The following is a 20,941-nucleotide window of genomic DNA, read 5'->3' on the forward strand; positions in this document are numbered from 1 at the left end:
CTTGTGTGTGCTTTCTCAAAAATAAATAAAACATAAAAATTTAGTTGGGATAAATTGGAAAGAACTGTTAAAAATGATAGTACCTAGGAAGAAAAAGTGCCTAAAATTTCCATAAACTAAATTCTTCTAAATGGCCCAGGTAGCTTGTTAAACATTTTCCTCGACAAAAGCCTCCCGTTCAGCCGGTATTCTAGGAAGAATTCCATTCAGCAGCAAGCTCCCAGTCTCTCCCAGAGCTGATGGCTCCACAGAATCCCCTGTGGGACTTGGGGTCACCTGTGAGGATACACTCAGCAGGCAGGAGTGCCTGCTAAACTGAACTGAGAAATACTTCTATCTTAAACTGAGGAAGAATTCAGAATCATGAGGAATATGAAATGCTTAAGCCATAGCTAGCTGCTGTAATGACAGAACTTCTCCAGGAAGAAGAATATTTGTAAAGATCCTTAAGAATGTATGTTCTCAGCTTTTTTTTTTTTACTGAGTTAGGCTAGAAGTTGAAAATGAAGTTTTCATATAAAAATGAGAAAGGACATTGCAGTTCGTTGTTATCAGTGCCTGGCCACTGTTTGGCCAAATTTGCAAAAGAACATGCAGTTGTTACAATGTTGGATATGTTGTGCCTCAGCATAGGCCTTAACTGTATAACTTATTTAGATTTGTGGTCTTGATTTTCAATCTTTGTGTGTACTTTAGAGTATTCTCTCAAAGCCAGGGCTAGTGTTTTCTGTAAAATTCTTGGCTTCCCCAGTTCCTATCGTATTGCCTACGACATTTATATTGGATTCTTAAAAAAATATTTGTTGAGGGACATCTGGGTGGCTCAGTCGGTTAAGTACCTGACTCCGGCTCAGGTCATGATCTCGCCATTCCTGAGTTCGAGCCCCGCATCAGGTTCTGTGCTGGCAGCTCAGAGCCTGGAACCTGTTTCAGATTCTGTGTTTCCCTCTCTGTTTCTGCTCCTCCCCCACTCTGTGCTCGCTCTCTCTCTCTCTCAAAAATAAATAAACATTAAAAATAATTATATAAAAAAAATATTTGTTGACTAATGATGCTATCTTTCCCAAATAATTTTAGAGATCCTAAATATATTCCTTAAAAAAATTAGTCACTTCGATGCATACAAAATGACTCTAAATCCCTCATATTTGGTCAGTTGATGAGTTGGTGTTTATATGGAAATGGAAATGCAAATCTTGTTTTAAGTGGTAGACTTTAAAGCCTGGAGTGTACAAGACAATACTCCTGTCATTAAACAGCTGTCCAAGCCACACCTGGTTTTTGTTACTGTTTTTGATGTTGTTCACCAAAGTTGGTTTCAAAATTATAATTCCAAGTATGACATCTTTAAAGTTACTTGGTACTTGGGAACAATGATGTTCTCGTAAACTAAAGAAAGTTCCTGAATGTGTATGAATGAGAAGCAAAGATTCTGATGACACAATTAATATCCTTTATGTGAATTATTTTCAATACAGATTTCTTCAAACACTTCGCAGCTGGGTGGTGCAGAACCTGTGAAACGCTATGGAAAATCTGCACTCTTTCAACTGGCAGAGGCAAGTTTCTAAGAGTATATGGAGATAAGATCTGCAGAGGTGGAAAAAGTTCATAATAACAATGTTCTTTAAACTGTACCCTATCCCCTGTGACCATAAAGTGTGTTGTTATATCTCATTTTCAACCATGGGAGGTAAAAAAGGAGTTTTGCTACTAAAAGTCATTAAGCATTGGAAAAGGGTACTCAAGAAAATGACACAATCTTTTTCCACAGGTTAGTATTGTCAAATAAGGTCAGTTTTTGTCTCAGACTGGTGATGTAAGTCTAGCCTAAACCCAGAAGAATGGCCTGGGTCATTTTTCTCTTCTCTGATTCTCTTATAGTGTCTATAAATTCCTAGAAGACACTACTTTTAAACTAGGTCATCGATGTTTAAATTTGGGGGTGTTTTTTTAGTGAAGAACTCAAATGACTCCAAATCTGGTTTTGTAACACCTATCGGCTGTACAATTGTTGTGAAATGGATATAAAATGCTGCTGTTCCTTTGGTAAATGTGCTTTCATAAATCTGTGAGGGCCAGAACCCTCGCTTGGTGGGGGATGGGTTGGCAAGAAAGGTGCCAGAAGCAGTTGTTGCTGGGGTGGGCACCTACCATGCTTGCCTCCGCCTACCTGTGACCGCTCTGCCTTTCTTTTGTGAAAGAAACGTCGTCAGTGCTGGGGACACTGCAGTAGCCGTTTTCTCTTTTGGTGAGACAAATTAGGAGGTACAAGATGGGTGACCAGAAATCTCTTACATTAAACTTTTTCTTTTCTCTCATTTTTCTGGCTTCCTTCCAATGAGTTCCTTCTGAGTTGTTTTTTTTTTTTTGTTTGTTTGTTTGTTTTTTCATTTTATGTGAGTGATACCTTCTTTTTATAAATCCTTTGTAGTTTGTTAAATTTAATGGGGCAGCCTATCTTCTAAATTTTATGGTAGCTTATATCATTAAAATCTAAGAGTTCTAAACATGTTTAAATTAAGCTTTTAATGTCTACCCATCTCCACATTAGAAATAGAAAAACACAAAGGTCAAAGGCCTAAGACAGTAAAGAAGTATATTAACAGTGGGACACAGGAACCCTTTGTTGTCTGACATTAAGCTGACATGCTTCTTATAGGACAAAATCAGATGCAGATAGAGGTCTCCAAATGACTAGAAAACTTCCAGAGACCATAGGGAATAGTTTAAAAAGAACTGAGTGAGTCAGTGGCAAGTACTACTTCAGATAGAACTGAAATGATAATGACCTGGCAACACGTATGCCTTTGGAGTTAGAGCAAACAAATCTTAGTAAACAGAGGCACTACGAGGTATGAATTTATCTGGTATTTTTAAGACCCTATAGATTGGCAAGACAATGTTTTTGAAAGAAGTGATTATTTTTCTTGAATAATAAGAATGTGTGGCCCTCTCTGCATTTCCTGGTGTGTGTATGTGTGTGCACACGCATGTGCACTTTCATATTCATATATCTTCATGAAACAGTTTTATATTTGAAATGTATGGACCTTTGAGGTACTTTAGTATGGAGGGTGCAAGAGATGATTTTTGTCTTCTCATTTTCTTTCTTTCACATAACAGTTATATAAAAAAAAAGGATTCCCTATTAAATCAGAGCTCATTAAAAAGAACATTCTTCTAATTTGTAGGGATGCATCCCAAATATGAAACAGATGCTATGGTTTAACAGATGTTTGAATGCTGGTATCATAATTTTAAAGGGGTAAAATGACTGCAATAAGCCTATTCCAATTATAGCAAATCAGCTTATACTCAGACTTAGTTTCTTATAACATCCGAGTAAAAATATATGCTTTTGATAAAACAGGGTCGCTAAAAAATAGTTTACCAAGAAAATCCTCTCACATTATTATTTGCACCACATGAATATGATGCCATAATGCTAATAGACTGTGTTTTAGAATAACATTCTAAATCCTACCCAGTTTCTAATTAAACATAAATATATGCACAATGGATTAATCAGCATCTCCAAATAATCACCAATAGAAATATGCTTCCTCAATTTTTTTATTCCATGTATATTTGATATTCATTTTTCTTAAACTGCATATAATATTTAATTATTTCGGGTGCCTCTTCAAATAAGTATAACAGGATACAGAGGAAGATTTTTCCTCTTGCCCAGAATTGGTGCTACTGTCTGAACTATGAAAGAACAGCTTTAAATTTATGCATTTCAAAAGGAAATCTGCCAGGAAGCCATCTTCAATTTGGGCCAGATCCTTCTCTTGGGATTTCTAAAGAGATGGTCCAATCCAGCTACTATCCCACGTACCCCTCCGGGGGTTCTCTCATTCCTATCCCAGCCCGTAAGTCGTCAGTGCGCAGGTGGCTATCAAAAACTATCCAGTCATCTGGAATATTTTGATTTTCCTCCCTGTCCTGAAGAGAGAAGGAAGGAATTGCTTTTCACTCTTCATCCCTGCTCCCTGTCAAACAAAGTGAAGGCAGCTCTAAGAGAAAATTTGTTCCCAATTGGGGTGTATCTGTAAGAGGTGTCTTCTCATTCTTTGGTGAGAAGCTAGAAGTGTTTTAGACATAGACTTATTGCTGTGCCCTTCACCTGTCTGACCAGGTGAGAAAAGAGCTGGAGGAAGTTGGCAGCAAGGAGAGGTTTGGAATACCCTGCTGTACTCTCTGTTTTGGTATTGTGAAAATGCATGAGTTTCCACAGGTCATGTGACCAAATAGAAAATAGTTCAGTGTGATCAGGCAAGAGGCCGTGGGACAGTCATGGGGGGGGGGGGGGTTGCAGAGAGCAAGCCTGGGGCAGCCTCTCTCATTAGGAAATACGCACTTAGAGACAGCTTCGCTCAGGACACTGAAGAGCTCCCACAGGTAGGAATGATGTTCAGTCAGTTTCCACCAGTACAGCTGTCCTGGTACTAACATTACCAAGCACTTCCCATCGTTAGTAAAAGGACCCAAACCCCCTAGCACCCTTGCTGCAATTTCCCCAGCATCCCTGGGCTCCCCTGATCCTTCCAGCAACTGGAGGACACTGCAAGGGGTCTGCAGGACCTGTTCCAGCCCCTGGACCACATCCCTTCTGATCAGTTTGCATCCCTGCCTCTTAAATAATTTGTATATCATCCCTGCCCTTGGCATCCCCTGACAAGGTCATTCAGTCTTTTGTAGTGTTAGCAGGAACAGATAGAAAAAGACAGCCATAACCATGGGCAGTGAGTTTTGCCTCCACTATTGCTTCTCCCGTTTTTTACAGAAGCTTTAGAACTCGTGAAGGGAAGGGCCAGCAACCAGCCCAGGAACTAACCTCTCCCCCTACCCCACCTCTATTCCTACAAGCTGACACAAGGGGAGAGCTGAATAGTAGACCTCCCAAAAGTATAGGGGCTGTTGCTTGCAAGAAGTGTCTTCTTGGTGAGAAGCAAGAAATATTTTAGGCATGTTCTTATTGCTGTGCCCTACACCCACGTGAGCCGGCAAAAAGAAAATTGGAGGAAGTTGGCAACAGACACAAAGAGACTTGGGTTGGCCTGCACTCTTGGTTTTGGCATTGTTTTATTTCTTTGGACCCCGTAGCCAGGAGATGCCCTGGGGAAGGCCCTGCTTCAGGCATTTGATTGGCATTTTAAGCTGGGTGGATTTTTAATAGCTGAGAGGGACCTGACAATTCTGGGATCTGTTCCAGGTATTTTTCAGGAATCCACTCCAGCTAAGAACGGAGTTAGTATAGTGCTGCTGAGGTCAGGGAATTGAGAAAAAAAATACAGTCCTCTATGTTTGAACCTCCATGAGGTTCGTACTGTTCAGTTAATCAGTTGTTTAATTGGTGCAGGTACTATAATGTGTTTCCTTTCATTTTGAAATTAATTAGGTCAGATCATGCAAAGAGTTGCAAAGCATCTCCCCGGAGATGATTGTGTATTATAGCTGCTATATAGTTGGAGGACACACAGACACATCTTTCCCTGTATATTTTAGGAAAGAAAATTCTACACTTAAAAGATCTCTGGTATCAAAATTGCCTAGTATAATAAAATACACAGTTGATTCATTTATTCCAATAAGCGGTAATTATTAAGGGTCCATTCCATGTCCATAACCGTGAGGCTGCTAAAGTTACCTGCATATGGATGTACGAATACTGTTTCTTGTGATAGGGTAAGCTGGGAACCTGCTTGTGAACTTCCTAAGGTCAGTGGTATGAGCACACTCTGCCTCCGGGTGCGGTTTTGGTGTTGGAGAGTTGCCATGAGACGCCGAAGCATATGCCTAAAAATATTATTCTTTGGTTTTACTCTTCTTTTTCTGAAATAATTTTATGTGTTCTTTAAAATAGAGTTTAAATTTTAATAGCAGAAAATCAGTTGTATTACCTAACTTAAGATAATAATGACTTTAATTCTCTGCTATGTGGTAGGCACTTTCCTAAGTATTTTATATGTACTCATTGAATTTTCACACACATACTCTGAGATAGGTATTATCACCGTTCCTCTTGTATACATTAGGAAACAAAAGGGGAGAGAGGTTTTGTGACTTGCCTAAGGTCATGTGGACAGGAAGTTGGAGCCTCAGTAGAAACCCAGGCAATCTGTCTCCACACCCAGGCTCTTCCACACTGGGCTATTCTGTCTCCTTGCTTTAGATGAATGTAAAAGACTCTGCAAGTTGCTTGTTATAGGACTTTGCGTATTATAGAAGGCTCTATGGAAGACAGCTTACTCCTACACATATATGTGTATGGCTGAATAAGATGACAGATTTTTCCAGACTGCTGTCAAAGAAATGGAGCTGATATTTCCTTTTTAAAAAGTGTCTGTACTTTTGAAACTGCCAAGATACATCTTACACCCTTAAATAAGTAAGTGCCTGTTTGTGAATATACTTTGGAAGATATTGAGAGGAAATTATGGAGTAGGACTCCTGTCCTCCAAGAACTTCTTCTCCAGTTGCAGAGAGATAAGATACAAAAAGTTAAGGGATGAGAAATAAGTGTGCAAATGGTTTCACAGGGAACCATGCGGTGAAATGACAAGGCTCTACTTGTGTCGAATGATATACAAAGTGAATTTGTGAAGACAAGAAAGGGAGAATTAATACTAGCAGGAGTGCCATGGGGACCCAGCACAGAGAGCACGAAGACGGTTCTTGATGAAAGACTTGTTTAGAAACTGGGGTTGAAACTAGCAGCCTCTGGGCCACATTTAACTTGCAGAAATGCTTTTTCAGGGGCACCCAATTTGTTGACCTGTATTATATTCTACATTTCAATTAGTGGCTAATATTTTAAAAGTGGAGATTTCAAATAAATGTCTGACTTCTCATGAAAATGTAGACAATCTAGAGACACTGATCCAATCTTCCCACATGAGAACGATTGGTCAGAGCCGATAGTGCCTTCCCCCTTAAAGACACCATCACTGTGCTCTCCTTTCCCTCCGGAGCCCTGGCTCTGAGGCCAGCAGCCCCTGCCAGCATCCACCTACCCTCGTGCACCTCCCCCTTTTATACCCGCACACAGTGCAGATTGTGACCTGCATAATCAAATGGAGAGATGAGAGAGATACAGCAAAGGGATAAAGGGGTAGAGGCAGGAGGCATGAGGTAGGCGGATGATGAGATCAGACGGGCAGGAGTAGTGGGCTGTGCTAAGAGACTTGTGGAAGGTGGAGTGTGGCTGCAGTCAGAACTGGGAGAGTGTTTAGTGTAAAGCAGAGAAACTTGTGCTTGAAAACCATGAGGAGCAAGAAGAGATTTAGGGCAGGGGCACACAGTGGGAAAGCAGACTCCCTTGGCAGCTATGTGTAGAGTGGAGTGGAAAACTTCTGGGGACATCCAGGTGTGAGACGATAAGAGCCAGGATTGGGGAGGGGTGGTTTGGCAGTGGGAATGGGCTGTAGAAACAGACACCAGGGATGCTACAGAGGATTTAGTTGGATTCCATGATTGGGTCCACGTGAAAGGCAAAGCGAAAGGGGAGCTGGAGATGGCCCCAGCTCTGAACCTGAATGCACCAGAGAAGAATGGAAGATCGGAGCCCTACTTCAGGAAGCCCGGATGTTTGTGAACGAAGAGGAAGCCCCACCAGCAGAAAAGAGGAGATGAAAGATGCCTAGGGGTGGGGACAACTGAAGAAATCCAATACTGAAAGAGTCAAAAAGAGAGGGGTTTGTTAAGGTAAATGGTCGACTTTGGAAAGCCAGAGGCCCATATTCTCTGAGCACAAAAGGAAGAAAGGTAGAGAACAGTCACCACAGGGTTGCTGAATTTGGTCTGTGGTACCCATTTTCTGAGTTCTACTTCTTTACTTCAGTTTATGAAACTAGTAATGTGTTAAGGTTAAGTTGAAGGAAGGGTGCTGGATTTCTCCACATATACTCCTACTCCTCATGTATGAAAAAGCAAGATTGCAGATCTGGTGCTTCCAAGGGAACTGGAAACATTATTTAACCCTATTTATTAAAAAAAGATGACACCTTTCAGACACCTTGACTGCCTAGTTTTCCTTACATTCTAACTTGTAAAAAATACTTACAATTAAAACCAAATAGGTAGATAAAGACAAATTTATTCCGGTGTCTATAAAAATAAGGTCCTAGGAAGGATGTTGGCTCATTTTAAGAAAAGCTGAATTATGATAGAATTATAGAGATCATTGAAAACTGTAGGAAATGCCATCCCTCCAATCACATTAGCATTCCCGACTACCAGGTATGGGTGGTGTTTGACCAAGGTGACTCCATTTCAGTTTTCTGTGTGTCCTCACATACTATTGACACGCAGTATCCCCACCTCCTCCTCATAGCCCCCTGAAACCTGGAATCTCGGCACACAGCTCTCAGCTCAGCCCCTCCTACGCTACTGTCATATAACTGAATCCCAATACCTATGATATATTTGAGGGGGTCTTTTTTTTTAAGTGGTATATTTCTTTCCATAGCTTTTTAGGCAGAGTTGTGAGTCATTTTTAGAAAACTCCCATCCTAAAACTTTTCATTTCATTCCCAATTGCATTAACTTATTTTTGGAGGAACTGAAATATAGGAATTCTCCTAATGATTTCCTTTAACACTTCTGGGGGAGACTTTAATAGATGGCCTATGGAACAAAGGCCACCCCACCCCATCTAGAGTCTTCAGAATGGGTATAATTTCTGAAGAAATAGTGAGTAAAGAGAAACATTTAAGCCACCTTTTCACCTGGTCGTGTTTCTGCAAACCAAATAGAAAACTACTTAATATGCTCAGATTTCAGTGTTGAGAGATGCTTAGACCACTGTTCTGTGACCAGTTATCTTTTATAATAAAGAAAATTGAATTTTCTTAGCAGCAGTGCTATTCTTTATTCTCTGAGACCATCAGCCAGTGTATGTTTATGGCAATAACATTCTGATTTTATTTAATTATGGGAGAAGTGCACATCTTGGAAAACACTGCTAAATGCCATCCTAGGGTTATGTCTACACTGTTTTGGCAGATAATAAGCCAGTACAAAATGATTGTAAACATACCTTGGCTGCAAAACATTTATTTTGTACTAAAAGGCAAAGATTTTGAAATTGAAACTTCTTGATTAGTGTCAGTGGCTCTGTTTTCACACTGCCTTGCTTTTAATCGAGCTGGATCCTTTACAATAGACAATGAAAGACAAAAGATAATTAAGAGTGTAATAGTATGGTACATTTTGGAGCAACTTACCCATTCCTTTGTACCAGTTAAAGAGCATCTGTTTCTGTGGTATTATTCTTATCTAGTACACATGATTAATTATTTTTTGCTGGTCATTTCACTGTCTTTTATAGCAGAACACATTAAAGAAATGAATCAATATCTTAACATTTGTAGAAAGGAACACATTTTAAAATGTCTTTTGATTCAAAGAGGTAAAAGCTTGTCACAACTCAGATTTATTATGTCTCTGTAGTCCCCCATAGCAACCCCGAGCCTATGGCACAATCTTACCTGAACTGAAAATGGCAATCTTCTTGAACCCAGGAACATAAAAAATAATCCCTCCACTGCACATTTTATCTCACCTCTTCAATATTCCTACTGAAATTTTTCTTTGTAATAATTTTGAAGAGGGTGATTTTTATATGTCTGTCCAATATGTGCATCCTTTAGAATCTCCAGTTTCAACATACTCATTTTCATTTTTCTTTTGGGGGTAAGTTACATTTCTTCCAGCTCATCACTGACAGGCCATTCTGACTACACAAAACAGTGAGAAACTTCAGTGAGGTTTCAGTCATCAAAGTAAAACTACAATATTAGTGATTAATTCTCACTGGTGCTCCTGGGAAGCATAAGTAAGGACAGTGTGAATGCTGGTCTAGGCCAAGCAATAGCGTGGTCCTAATTAACATTGTTTTTTATAGACTTGTAAGGTAACTTTCTTGGTATGAATCAGATTGCATTTTAGACTCAGAACTAATGAACCATTCAATTCAACACAATTATCTACGAAATGCCTTCTTTTTGAAAGGTACTAGGATATATTCTTGGAGGAGAGTACAGAGGTGAACAGGATCCATTTTGTGCCCCCTGAGTTACAGTTATAAAAAATATGGTGCCTGAGGGAATAGACCGTAGATATCAAATATTTATGCCAGGCATTTGATTTAAAACATTAGCATTCTGACTTCTTGGAATACAGCCATGGGAATTCGATCTAGAAGGTGTCCTGCAGACATTTTACATCCTCACTCTTAAAGAAGTTTATTGTTCAATTTAAAATAATAATAAAAGAATAAATTGTCATTTACTAAGGCATATTCTATTTCAAGGCTTGATTAACAACCAACCCTCTATTAAGGGCAACTTGACTAATTAATAACAGACATTAATTCTGTGCGTCCCACAGTGCAGTTTTATTCACCTGAGTTCACACTGATTTATGCTCCTCTGTGTCCACCGTGTGCTTATCTGTATGCCTGTCCACGCATGTGAACAGAATGTAGTTTGTATGCAGTTTCGTAAGCCCCACTAAAGTTAGTTGATAAATGCACTCAAGTAGATGAAAGTAGATGTTTGTACCCAGTAGTAGAACTGAGCTTAACTATATGTTTAATGAGACTAACTTCTTGAAAGGTAACTGATTTAAGATCTCCTGCATCTAATTTTGTTGTTTATGTTTTTTTCCCCAATTACAGAATCATTCAACCATAGAATGAAAAAATCAAAGCAAAGTACTTAGTGTACCAGGGCCGTGACGTGCCACCAATGATATCCATAAGACTAATTCTACTACTGTCAGAAGCTAAGATTTATTCTATATGGCACAAGGCTACAGAGGGATGGTTGTCAGAATACATTTATTCTTGCTGTGAACTAGGCACTATTTTAAGTGCTGTACATGTCCAACTCATTGAACCTCACAGTATTCCTAAGAGAAATACTATTAACATCCGTGTTTTATAGATGGGGAAACTAAGGCACAGAAACGTTTATAGAAAATTAGCAAATCAGAGGCAGAGCCAGTCTGCAGTCCTAGACAGTCTGGCTCCAGCATCCCTCCCTTTTGGAATAGCTTCTCGATGTAGAATTTGCTCATATCTAAGAGTGATGGCATCTTCTAAGAGTTACTACATCCATAGCTGTTCCCAAGCTGTTTATTTTATGTGGAAATATAGACTGTTAATTCCTAGAGGCTTTTGAGAATTATTTCTAATAAAATGTTTGATCTCACAGAAAAGAAGGTAAAAACTGGGTGCTCTCCCAGAGTCTGTTTGCCCTGCATGACAGTTCATATCCTTGGTGGCTGTAGACTGCCTTTTCTGGGTGCCTCTGTCCCCTGATATCCAGCTGGGTCCAGCCAGTGGGAGACTCTGGTGGGAAAATGTGGAATGGGGGGAAGAGAATAGCCAGGATGTGCAAGGAAGGGGTGAGGAGGGGTGGGGGCAAAGCAAAGGTAACATCTCTTCTACGTGTTGAGCTCCTCTAGTTAGGCCCACCATGGTTCTGCCTTCCTCTGGAGGCCTTCCCCCATTTGTTCCTGTTGTTGCTAATCTCTGGATTGCCTCACCAACCTCCTATTTGGGTGTCTCAGTTCTTTATGACCTGGGTAACCAACCTGTTCCCTGCATTAAATTCCTCCTGCTGGATATGCTTTAAGTTGTTTCTGTTTGCCTAGTTAGACTGACTGGAATACAAGCCATTTTCATTTTATATTTGGTATGGTTATAAAATTGGCTGAAAATGCTGTTGGCATACTGTGTCCAGATTTCAGCAAGACTTTTGACAGATAATCTTACCATGTCCTTGTGAACAAAACAGGGGTAATTTAGATTGGATTATAAAACATTCTTAGATTGCTGAAGTTTATTGATGAAAGGGCTCTAAAAGTCTGCCAGAAGGCTCTGTCCTTAGCCATGTTCTAGTCAACATTACCAAAGATTTTGATGAAGACATAAAATGCAACTTTATCAAATGTGTCCGTAACAGAGCTGGAAGGTAATGTAATTCAGAGTTGGAAAGGATAAACTTTATAAGGAAAAACGGAAAATCTCACAACTATATACAAGAAATAAATTATAAAAACATAGAATGGGAGAGACCAAGCTTCCCAGCTAATTAGGTGGGTAAAGAAATCCAAGATGGTTATTGACCACAAGCCCAATACAAGCCAGAAGTATGACTTGGTTTTTGTTTTGTTTTGTTTTTAAAGTGGCTGGGGGGAGATCCATCTTTGGGCCCCATTAGAAGATAAGTATGTTCCTATCAGCTGACAAGTATGCAGTTCTACTTCTCATCTAGAGCATTATGGGAAAGCTAGGAACTTACTCTAAGGAAGATATTGCTAAATCCATGTTCCCCGACCATTGTAAAGCTTTATGTGTAAAGTGTTGTGTCTGCACACATTCATTCACTTTTGCATCACAACAACCCAGTGGAGCATGTCCTGTTACCCCATTTCTCAGCCTTTATTTCCTCATATGGATTCAAGTCAAAGTTACATAGCCCACAGTGCTCTAGCCTTAGGCAAGCACTGCGGTACTTCGTCCTGAACCCAACTTACTTCCCCAAAGCCCAGTTCTTGCTTCAGGACACCATAATGCATTTAGGTAAGAGGGGCCCAACTTTTGAAAGGTCGGAAAGCCTTACATGTTAAGGGAACTGGGACATTATACCAGGAGAAGAGACTTACATCTGTCTCCTAAGATTTGAGAGTCTGTCCTATGAGAGAAAGCAGAATTCTTTATGTGACTTCAGAGAACAACTAGTATGATGGAGTGGTAGTTTTTTCCTCAAATTTTAAATATTTCAGAGAGAACCACCCTCTAATACGGTCAGTGTCTTTGTGCAGAAAGTTGGATAATTAAGTCTCAAGAATATTGTAGTAAAGTGAATTTCTACATGGGGAAGAATGTTAAATTAGATTACCTAATATGACACCCAACTCTGAGTCTGATTTGTGTTTATTTGGGTTTTTGGTTAGTGAGATTTATGATTTGTAGTTTTTGACTCGGAGTTATTTGTTTTATTTTTATAGTTTCACTTCTAGCAATATAATTGTTTTTCTTATAATTTAGGATTAACATAGTCTATTTGTGGGAGAAAAAAACTTTTAAGAGCCCAAAACAAGGAAGTAAAGCATGACTAGTGCCTGGTGTAATTACCTCCACAAGAAATATTATGCTATTTCCTGGAATATGTCCCCAGAGTGAATGTCTGCATTTGTTCCATTTCATTCCTAGCTGTGGAATCCTATCAGGGGTGATGAGGAGAATCATTTTGAAATATATTGAAGCAGAGAATGGAGTTTGCAAAGTATTATTAGGTTTGCTCAGATGAACCTATGCAAATACAAACTGTTGGCATGCCACTATAAAACCCAGTGCCTCTATGGGACATGGCTCCTGCAGGGACTTATTAAAGGTCGCCAGAGTGACAGTGGCTGAAAAACCGTAAAATTTACCTTGAGGATGCCTTTCCAGTCTTCTTTCCAGAACTAGTATTGTCTCTGCCCCCATGTAAGATAGTTCTTCATGAAGGGCTAGGATAATCGAGAAAGGAAAATAAAAATGATTTCAAAATCAATGAAAAAACAGCACATTGTCCAACGAGAATAAAATATGCAGGGAGAATTAAATGTGTCAGTGTGTCAGAATTAAAATAACATTTTTGCTTTGAACTTACTTCTGGTAAGTTTTCGCTAAAGGGGAGTTCTCAGTCTTCGTAACTACTTGCTAAGGTCTAAAAGTTAACTTACGTGATTTCCCAAAAAAGATAGTTCCGTTGTGAATCCATACTATTTCAGATCTTCCCTGTGAAAAAATCTGAAGATTGTCTTGTTCATTTTTTTCTAACTTGCGTGATCTGCCTCCTCTCACCCTTCTGCAATTTCTTCTCAGGCTTATCAATTATAATTCTCACAGAAAGATTTGAGATGCGTTGAAAATACTAAGGGGAAAAATGAAGTAAAAGAGGATCTCCTATTTAACTGAATGGCTTATCTATTTAAAAAATGAGTTTTAGGGGCGCCTCGGTGACTCTGTCAGTTTGGCGTCTGACTCTTTCGGCTCAGATCTGATCCCAGGGTTGTGGGGTCAAGCCTCATGTCAAGCTCCACACTGAGCATGGAGCCTGGTTAAGATTCTCAATCCCTCTCTCTCTCCCTCTCTCCCCCTCTCTCTTTGCCCCTTTCCCCTGCTCGCACTCTCTCTCTCTCTCAAATTTAATTTAAAACAATTTTTTAAATGAGTTTTATATACATTAACATTTCTGACAATTTGCCATTTGACACAATGGTAAAATTTTTTTAAAGAATCAGTTTCCTAACTCTTATGCTTGATTTGGGGGTTCAGCAAAACCCAGTACTATTTTTCCTCTAAGCTGCTAATACAAAATTGGTAAAATGAATAATGGAGAAGAACTCCTGTTCTGCCCTTGGCCTAATCAGCATCGTCAGCCTCATGATGAATCCTCAGAGGCAGAGAGGGGAACTTATTGATCTTTGTATTCTTCTTTTGTATTTTGGTTACATAAATCAAGGCATTTATTATAGGCCGGCAGTGTTTCACATGGTGGAGCTTCCGCTGCTGGTCTTTCATCCCCTTCAGGCATCTGGTGGCAGACCTTCCTGTGGTGGCAGAAGGGGTGCTGTAGGTCCAGGCACGTCAACTGCCGTTTTCATGCCTGAACCACAGTGCCACATCTCCACAGATTTTTCATCTGATTTTCATCTTGATTTTGCCACAGAAGGAGCAAGTGTACTCAGCATGCTGGCTAATTTCAATGTTCTTTACCATTTTCCTGAGAGAAGCAACAATAACAGGTCCCATATTGACCGATCATTCCAGCCTTCTTGATGCATTTAACCATGTCCTCCCAAACTGAGTCTGAACCCAGAGAATGGTCTTTGTATCTTTAGGGTCCTCCATCGGGGCCTGGCGCTTGGGAGCATTTCAGGGAATGTTTATGAATGAAAGTCCATGTATTGAAAATGAATTTTACAAAAGCTGCAATTTCCCCTTTCAGAAAATAGCTTTAGATTGAATTTTCGAGGTACCTGGGAACTGGAGAGGAAGATGGCAAGTGTTTCCTGTAAGGTCCTATGTGTGAAATTTGGGGAGTTTTAAAACATAACCAGATTGCTGCCAGATGTGTTTTAGTATTCAGAATTTTTCAGATTTTAGAAAAATGATATAGTATATGCATCTTATGCTATGCAGTTAATTCCCACAGGGCATAATGCAAATGCATGAAGATGCTGATAGCGAAAGCATATGAATAGTCACGTTAAATGTGAATTAAGATGTTAAGCAATTTCACATTAGTTCTGGTCAGAATTTTCAGGCGTGTAAGTTCAGATTAGATCAAGTCTGCTATCAAATGAGTTTAAAACAAAAAACACCACCACTTAGTTTTCACCACTTTTATGATCTTCAGGTTATCTGTCAGCGCCTGAGGCCTGTAATGTTTTTGTTTTTGTTTTTGTTTTCATTAACCAGAATCCTCTGTAGTTATTTAATGAATCATCTTCTCATTTCTAACTTCAACGGGGTAGGTACAAAATGTTGCTCTTTTTCTCGTTTCCCCAAGAAAAAAGAAAAGATAAACATCTAAACATTTTGGGGATTATTTAGTCAGTATTGGCATCAGTATATCTTCTCACTTAAACCTCACAGAATCCTCTGAGACAATCATTCTTGCCATCCTTTTTATTTTACAAAGACAGCTGAGGAGTGAACAGTGGAATGTCTCATTTTAGGCCACAGAGTTAGCAAGTAGCAAAACTAAGACTCAAACTCAGGTCTTTCAACTCTAGAACCCATCTTCTTTCTACCAAATCATGTTTTCATAGAAAAAGCTTCGGATGAAGCTGGAAAATGAGAATTTGAGTACATGCTTATGTAAAGTGTAATGAATATATCATAATGCCTACAGCCTTTTTAAAATTTGAGTTATTTAAATTAGTTTGGCAGAATTGGACTGATTATTGTAATGTTTGCCTTGATTACTTTAAAGAGGGATAGACTTTTAAAGTTTAAGCTAATTTCAAGTGTATTTCAAAAAAAAAATTATTTTGTCATTCTCCCATTTTTGTTTGAACCGTTTAGATGTGTCTGGCATCAGAGGGGGTTAAAATGGAGGAATCAAAGCTAATGAAGGCAAAAGAATCAGATGGTGGAAGAATTAAAGAATTGGAGAAGGGAAAGGAACAAAGAGAAATAAAAATGGAGAAAACAGATGAAGCCAGGTCACAGAAGGAAGCAGAATTTGAAAAATCAGCTAAGGAAAATGTAAGAGATTCTAAGGAACTAAGAAATTTTGAGGAGCTACGAATGGATGATACAATGGATATAAAAATGGAAGATCCCAAAGAATTTAAAAAGGAAGAACTAGAAGAAGATCAAAAATGTAGTCACTTCCCTGATTTTTCTTATTCTGCCAGTAGCAAGATAATAATAAGCGATGTTCCCAGTAGAAAGGATCATATGTGCCATCCTCATGGAATTATGATCATTGAGGATCCCACAGCATTAAACAAACCAGAGAAACTAAAAAAGAAAAAGAAGAAAAGCAAAATGGATCGACATGGAAATGATAAATCCACACCCAAGAAGACTTGCAAAAAGAGGCAGTCTTCAGAGTCTGACATTGAGAGTGTTATATACACCATTGAAGCCGTTGCAAAGGGAGACTGGGGCATCGAGAAACTTGGAGAAACCCCTCGCAAGAAGGTCCGCACATCTTCAAGTGGCAAGGGAAGCATTTTGGATGCCAAGCCACCAAAGAAAAAAGTGAAATCAAGAGAGAAGAAAATGTCAAAGGAGAAATCCTCAGACACCACCAAAGAGTCAAGACCTCCAGATTTCATTAATATTTCTGCCAGCAAGAACATTTCTGGTGAGGTGCCAGAGGGTATAAAAGCAGAACCATTGACCCCCACGGAGGATGCATTACCACCCAGCCTATCTGGACAGGCCAAGCCTGAGGAGAGTGACTGTCACAGAAAAATAGAGACTTGTGGCTCCCGGAAATCTGAGAGGTCTTGCAAAGGTGCTCTTTATAAAACCCTGGTGTCTGAAGGCATGCTCACCTCTCTGCGAGCTAATGTTGACAGAGGTAAGTAACTCCCACAAAAGTGAAAAGAATATGGAAACGTAGCGAATGCCTCCTTTAGACTCATTGAGAAGAGCCACCATAAAGAACAATGTGGCATCAGAACAATATATTCATACAGTTCTTTATGGTTTATAGACCATATACATGTGTCATTTTACCTACATGTTTTCTAGCACCATAGAGCAGATCTTATATTCATTTTGTAGGTAGTTCTCAGGATATGTGTTCAAATAATTCAAACTTTTTTTTTAACCTGGTATGGGCTGGCTTCTTGTTTTGAAAGATAAGCACTACATGTTTAAAGTTCTTACGGCTTTTAAAACTGAAGGAAAGAATTTCCTGAATCAAGCAAATCTGTTGGGCAGAATGTTGATCTGTAGGCTCCAAAAGCAAATAATCTGTCTAGCCCTCTCCGTAGGTATTCAAAACTATAGTTGAAGGGAAGGCCTGTTTAAAACATAAAACCAGTTAATGTGTATACCTTTATTTCACAGAGTGTTTTATATAAGTTCATCTGTTTTAAAATACAGCATCTGGCTAGGGGACTACCTCTTGCCAAGCTAAATTCCAATTTAGAGATGTTTGAGAAAATGGGTCTAACAAGCCCTGAATGAAGATCCTTGGGAGTACAGGGATATCATTCCAGTAAATCTGAGGGAAATTCACATTAATAGTGCCCACCAGCAAAGGCTTCTACACCTTAGTCTGATTCTCTAATGGGAAAGGTGATAGTAGTGAGTCTGTCTCTTGAGTCACACAGTATGCACAGTACCTGTTGAGTTGTGATAGGAAGACTTATCCCATAGCTGTATACTTTTTTTTTGCATGTTGTATTATTAAGGGTGGTCCATCACGAATCGCTTAGAGGACACCAAAACTGAAATAGTTACAAATAGCATCATGCGGACGATACCTAAGGGGTCAACAATTCACTTGTGAAGCAACCTCATCCCAATATACCAAGCATATTCTTTCTCTCAAATTCCCTTAGGGAAACGAAGCTCAGGAAAAGGAAACTCCTCTGACCATGAAGGGTGTTGGAATGAAGAAAGCTGGACGTTTAATCAGAGTGGGACCAGTGGGAGCAAGAAGTTCAAGAAGACCAAGCCAAAGGAAGATTCTCTCCTTGGGTAAGTGTCTGTGAGCACAGTCAGCACACTGCATAGACACCAAGTGTGGTAGGTTTTCCAAGGTAAACCTAATTCACTAACTGCTTCTTCTGGAGTATTCATTCATTCTGCACTTATTACAGTCTTAGCAAGCAAGTGAGAGCACAGAATCTCCGCGTACCACAGGGTTCCTGCTGTTAACGCGGTTGTGTGAGTGACCGTGCCACTCGCATTTCAGTATAGTACATAGTATGTAGATTTGAGATGTAGGCTTCAGTTTGAATTGAGGCCCACCATGTATTAGTGCTGTGACATCGTAAATCCTTTAATATTGCCAGGACGCATTTTTCCATCTAAGGTTTACAATGGATATTATGTAAGCATGTTTAAGCATAAACATGTTTATGTGAGCATTTTGCCATTTTGCTTGCCATATATACTTTGTTTAATATTTCTAAAGGTTATGCACATATATTTATAAAATAATAATGACAGCTCAAAAGGGTAAGGTAAATAAAATTATCCTTCGACCTCTATCTAACCATTTGTGTCGAAACCATGTTCTGTTGCTCTAAGATAAAAATGTTAGATTGACTCTGCTGCAGAGAATACTCAGTCATTAATTATGTGCTGAAATGCAATATCAAGCAATAGCATGTACATCGAGATAAAATCATTAAGAATTACTTCATTTTTAGTGTTATTCCAAAGACTCTTAATACCAATCTTAATAAAGAGGAAGGTATCTGCATATTCAGTTAAACTGTTAAAAATCCTTCGAGATTTCTTATTAGCCCAATTTGAAAAGAATATATTGAATGGAAATAAGTACATTTTTACATTTTCCATATTTCTTCATAAGTGTGTTTAAAGGTATGCAGATTTCATGGATCAGAAGTATTTGGTTTATTCATAAGTATTTGCATTTCTGTTAGTGGAACAATATGTTTTTTCCTTGGAAGTTACAATGCTTTAAAATCCGGTAATTCTAAGGCTCCAGGTCATCACAAAGGGGAGATTGGAAATTATTTCTCTTGTTAAATTCCTCAAGATGATTTACTCAGATGATATTTTTTTTAATTTTATGTATTTCTTTTCTAATATTTTATAAGTCCAAAGTAGTTCAAATTAGTTTTGCTTACAAACTCAACTTATAAATAATAACATAAAAATTCTCATATTCATCATCGTCAAATGATATTTTCAAATGCAAAATTTCCTTAAAAAGTGACCACTGAGTGTCAGTACCAATGCTCTGTATCTTCTAGAACTACTAGTGCCCTGTGGGTCTGCTCACTGAGAGAGGAGCAGGTCTTGAGCAGACAGTATGGGATCCTGGGGAAATAAAGCAGAAATTAAGACTCTCAGCAGAGAGGTCTCTGATGCTTCCATTAGAAACTGCTGAGAGCCGTGAGAGAGGTGTTTTTACCAATCTTCTTTAGGAACAAGAAAAATGAAACAATATTTTGAAAATCTATCTCTGAAAAGAGATTGGTGTATGGGTTGTTTTTGTTTTAATAATTTCTAAGGAAGGCACATGTATGTAACTGGGAGTGTGGTTTTCCTATAGGCTTAAATCTCTGGTCTTGAACCTCTGGTCTTTCCTGTCCCCCACCAACCCCCCACTCCCACCCCCGCTGACATACATAGGCCTTTCAGAATTAGACTATCTGGGTCTGCTTTGTTTGGAATATACCAACACAGCAGATGAGCAGTATGAGATGCCAGTTCCTATCAGTCTTCTCTGAGATTTCTAAATAGGCATTTTAACCCCTTTTATCACAGAAAATATGCTATTTGTTGCCAAGAAAAATTCACTTAGTATTGGTGGTTCTAATCTTACAGATCTCCCCCCCGCCCAAAAAAAAACCGTGGATGATTATTATAGTTGAAAAAAGACAAGGAAAAAAAAGTCCCAAGGGACCTTACGAGTTATAACTCGCATTTTCATGATTTTCTTTTGATTTTTTCAGATTATCTGAAAAAGTTATAGGTAGCTTTCTGATAGTATCTGATTACTATCTGATTTTTCCATTAGTTACAAATCTTTTTTAACTGGATAGAAAAGGTGATTTTATTAATGAAGCAGTATCACCCCCACCACCCTCCCTGCTTTTTATTTTTTTAATATTTATTTATTTTTGATAGAGAGAAGGTGAAGAGGGGCAGAGAGAGGGAAACAGGATCTAAAGCAGGCTCTGTACTGTCAGCACGGAGACTGACACGGAGCTCAAACCCATAACTGCGAGATCACAACCTGAGCCGAAATTGGCGCTTAGCTGCCTGAGCTACCCAGGCGCCCACCTTCCCTGCTTTGATAGAACTAATTAGTGGCCTTTTTCCATCGACCATTCTTTGGTTATCGGACTGTCTTGTCTCTGTTCCCCAACTTGTGTATATTCCTCCAAACAGAATAGTTTTAGGTGGACACACTTCAAGTACATGCTGTAGGTAGCAGCCTAACACATTAGCTGTTAGCTTCTTGTGAGTTGACTCAAAGCTGCCCTCTCCCCAGAAGGCTTTCCATTCTCCATCCGGCACGCGCCACCATTCTGCTGCAGCTTCTCCCATCTGTTTGGGTTTCATCTTAGTTAATAAGTCTCAGTAAGTGGAAGTCAGAAGCCAGCCAATGATCCAGCAGGCATGCTGCCATTGTTGCATGGGGGCCTTCGAGACCGTCAGAAGCAGCCCAAGGATTTCCCAACTTTGCTAGTGCCGTTTCTGCAG

The 20,941-nt window shown here is 39.2% G+C and overlaps 1 protein-coding gene across 7 annotated transcripts in view; it reads left to right on the top strand.

The window, feature by feature from the left end:
* The window catches only part of BBX (BBX high mobility group box domain containing), a 283,637-nt gene that overhangs the window by 229,460 nt on the left and 33,236 nt on the right, over nt 1–20,941 (top strand). For all 7 annotated transcript variants that reach the window (XM_060640117.3, XM_060640114.3, XM_060640120.3 and 4 more), the window contains 3 exons: nt 1,479–1,559; nt 16,097–17,105; nt 18,097–18,235. In XM_060640117.3, the coding sequence (XP_060496100.2) occupies nt 1,479–1,559; nt 16,097–17,105; nt 18,097–18,235 (1,229 nt within the window). The remainder of the gene's footprint in view (nt 1–1,478; nt 1,560–16,096; nt 17,106–18,096; nt 18,236–20,941) is intronic.

Source organism: Panthera onca, chromosome C2, assembly GCF_046562875.1.
Source record: "Panthera onca isolate mPanOnc1 chromosome C2, mPanOnc1 haplotype 2, whole genome shotgun sequence".
Taxonomy (NCBI): Eukaryota; Metazoa; Chordata; class Mammalia; order Carnivora; family Felidae; genus Panthera; species Panthera onca.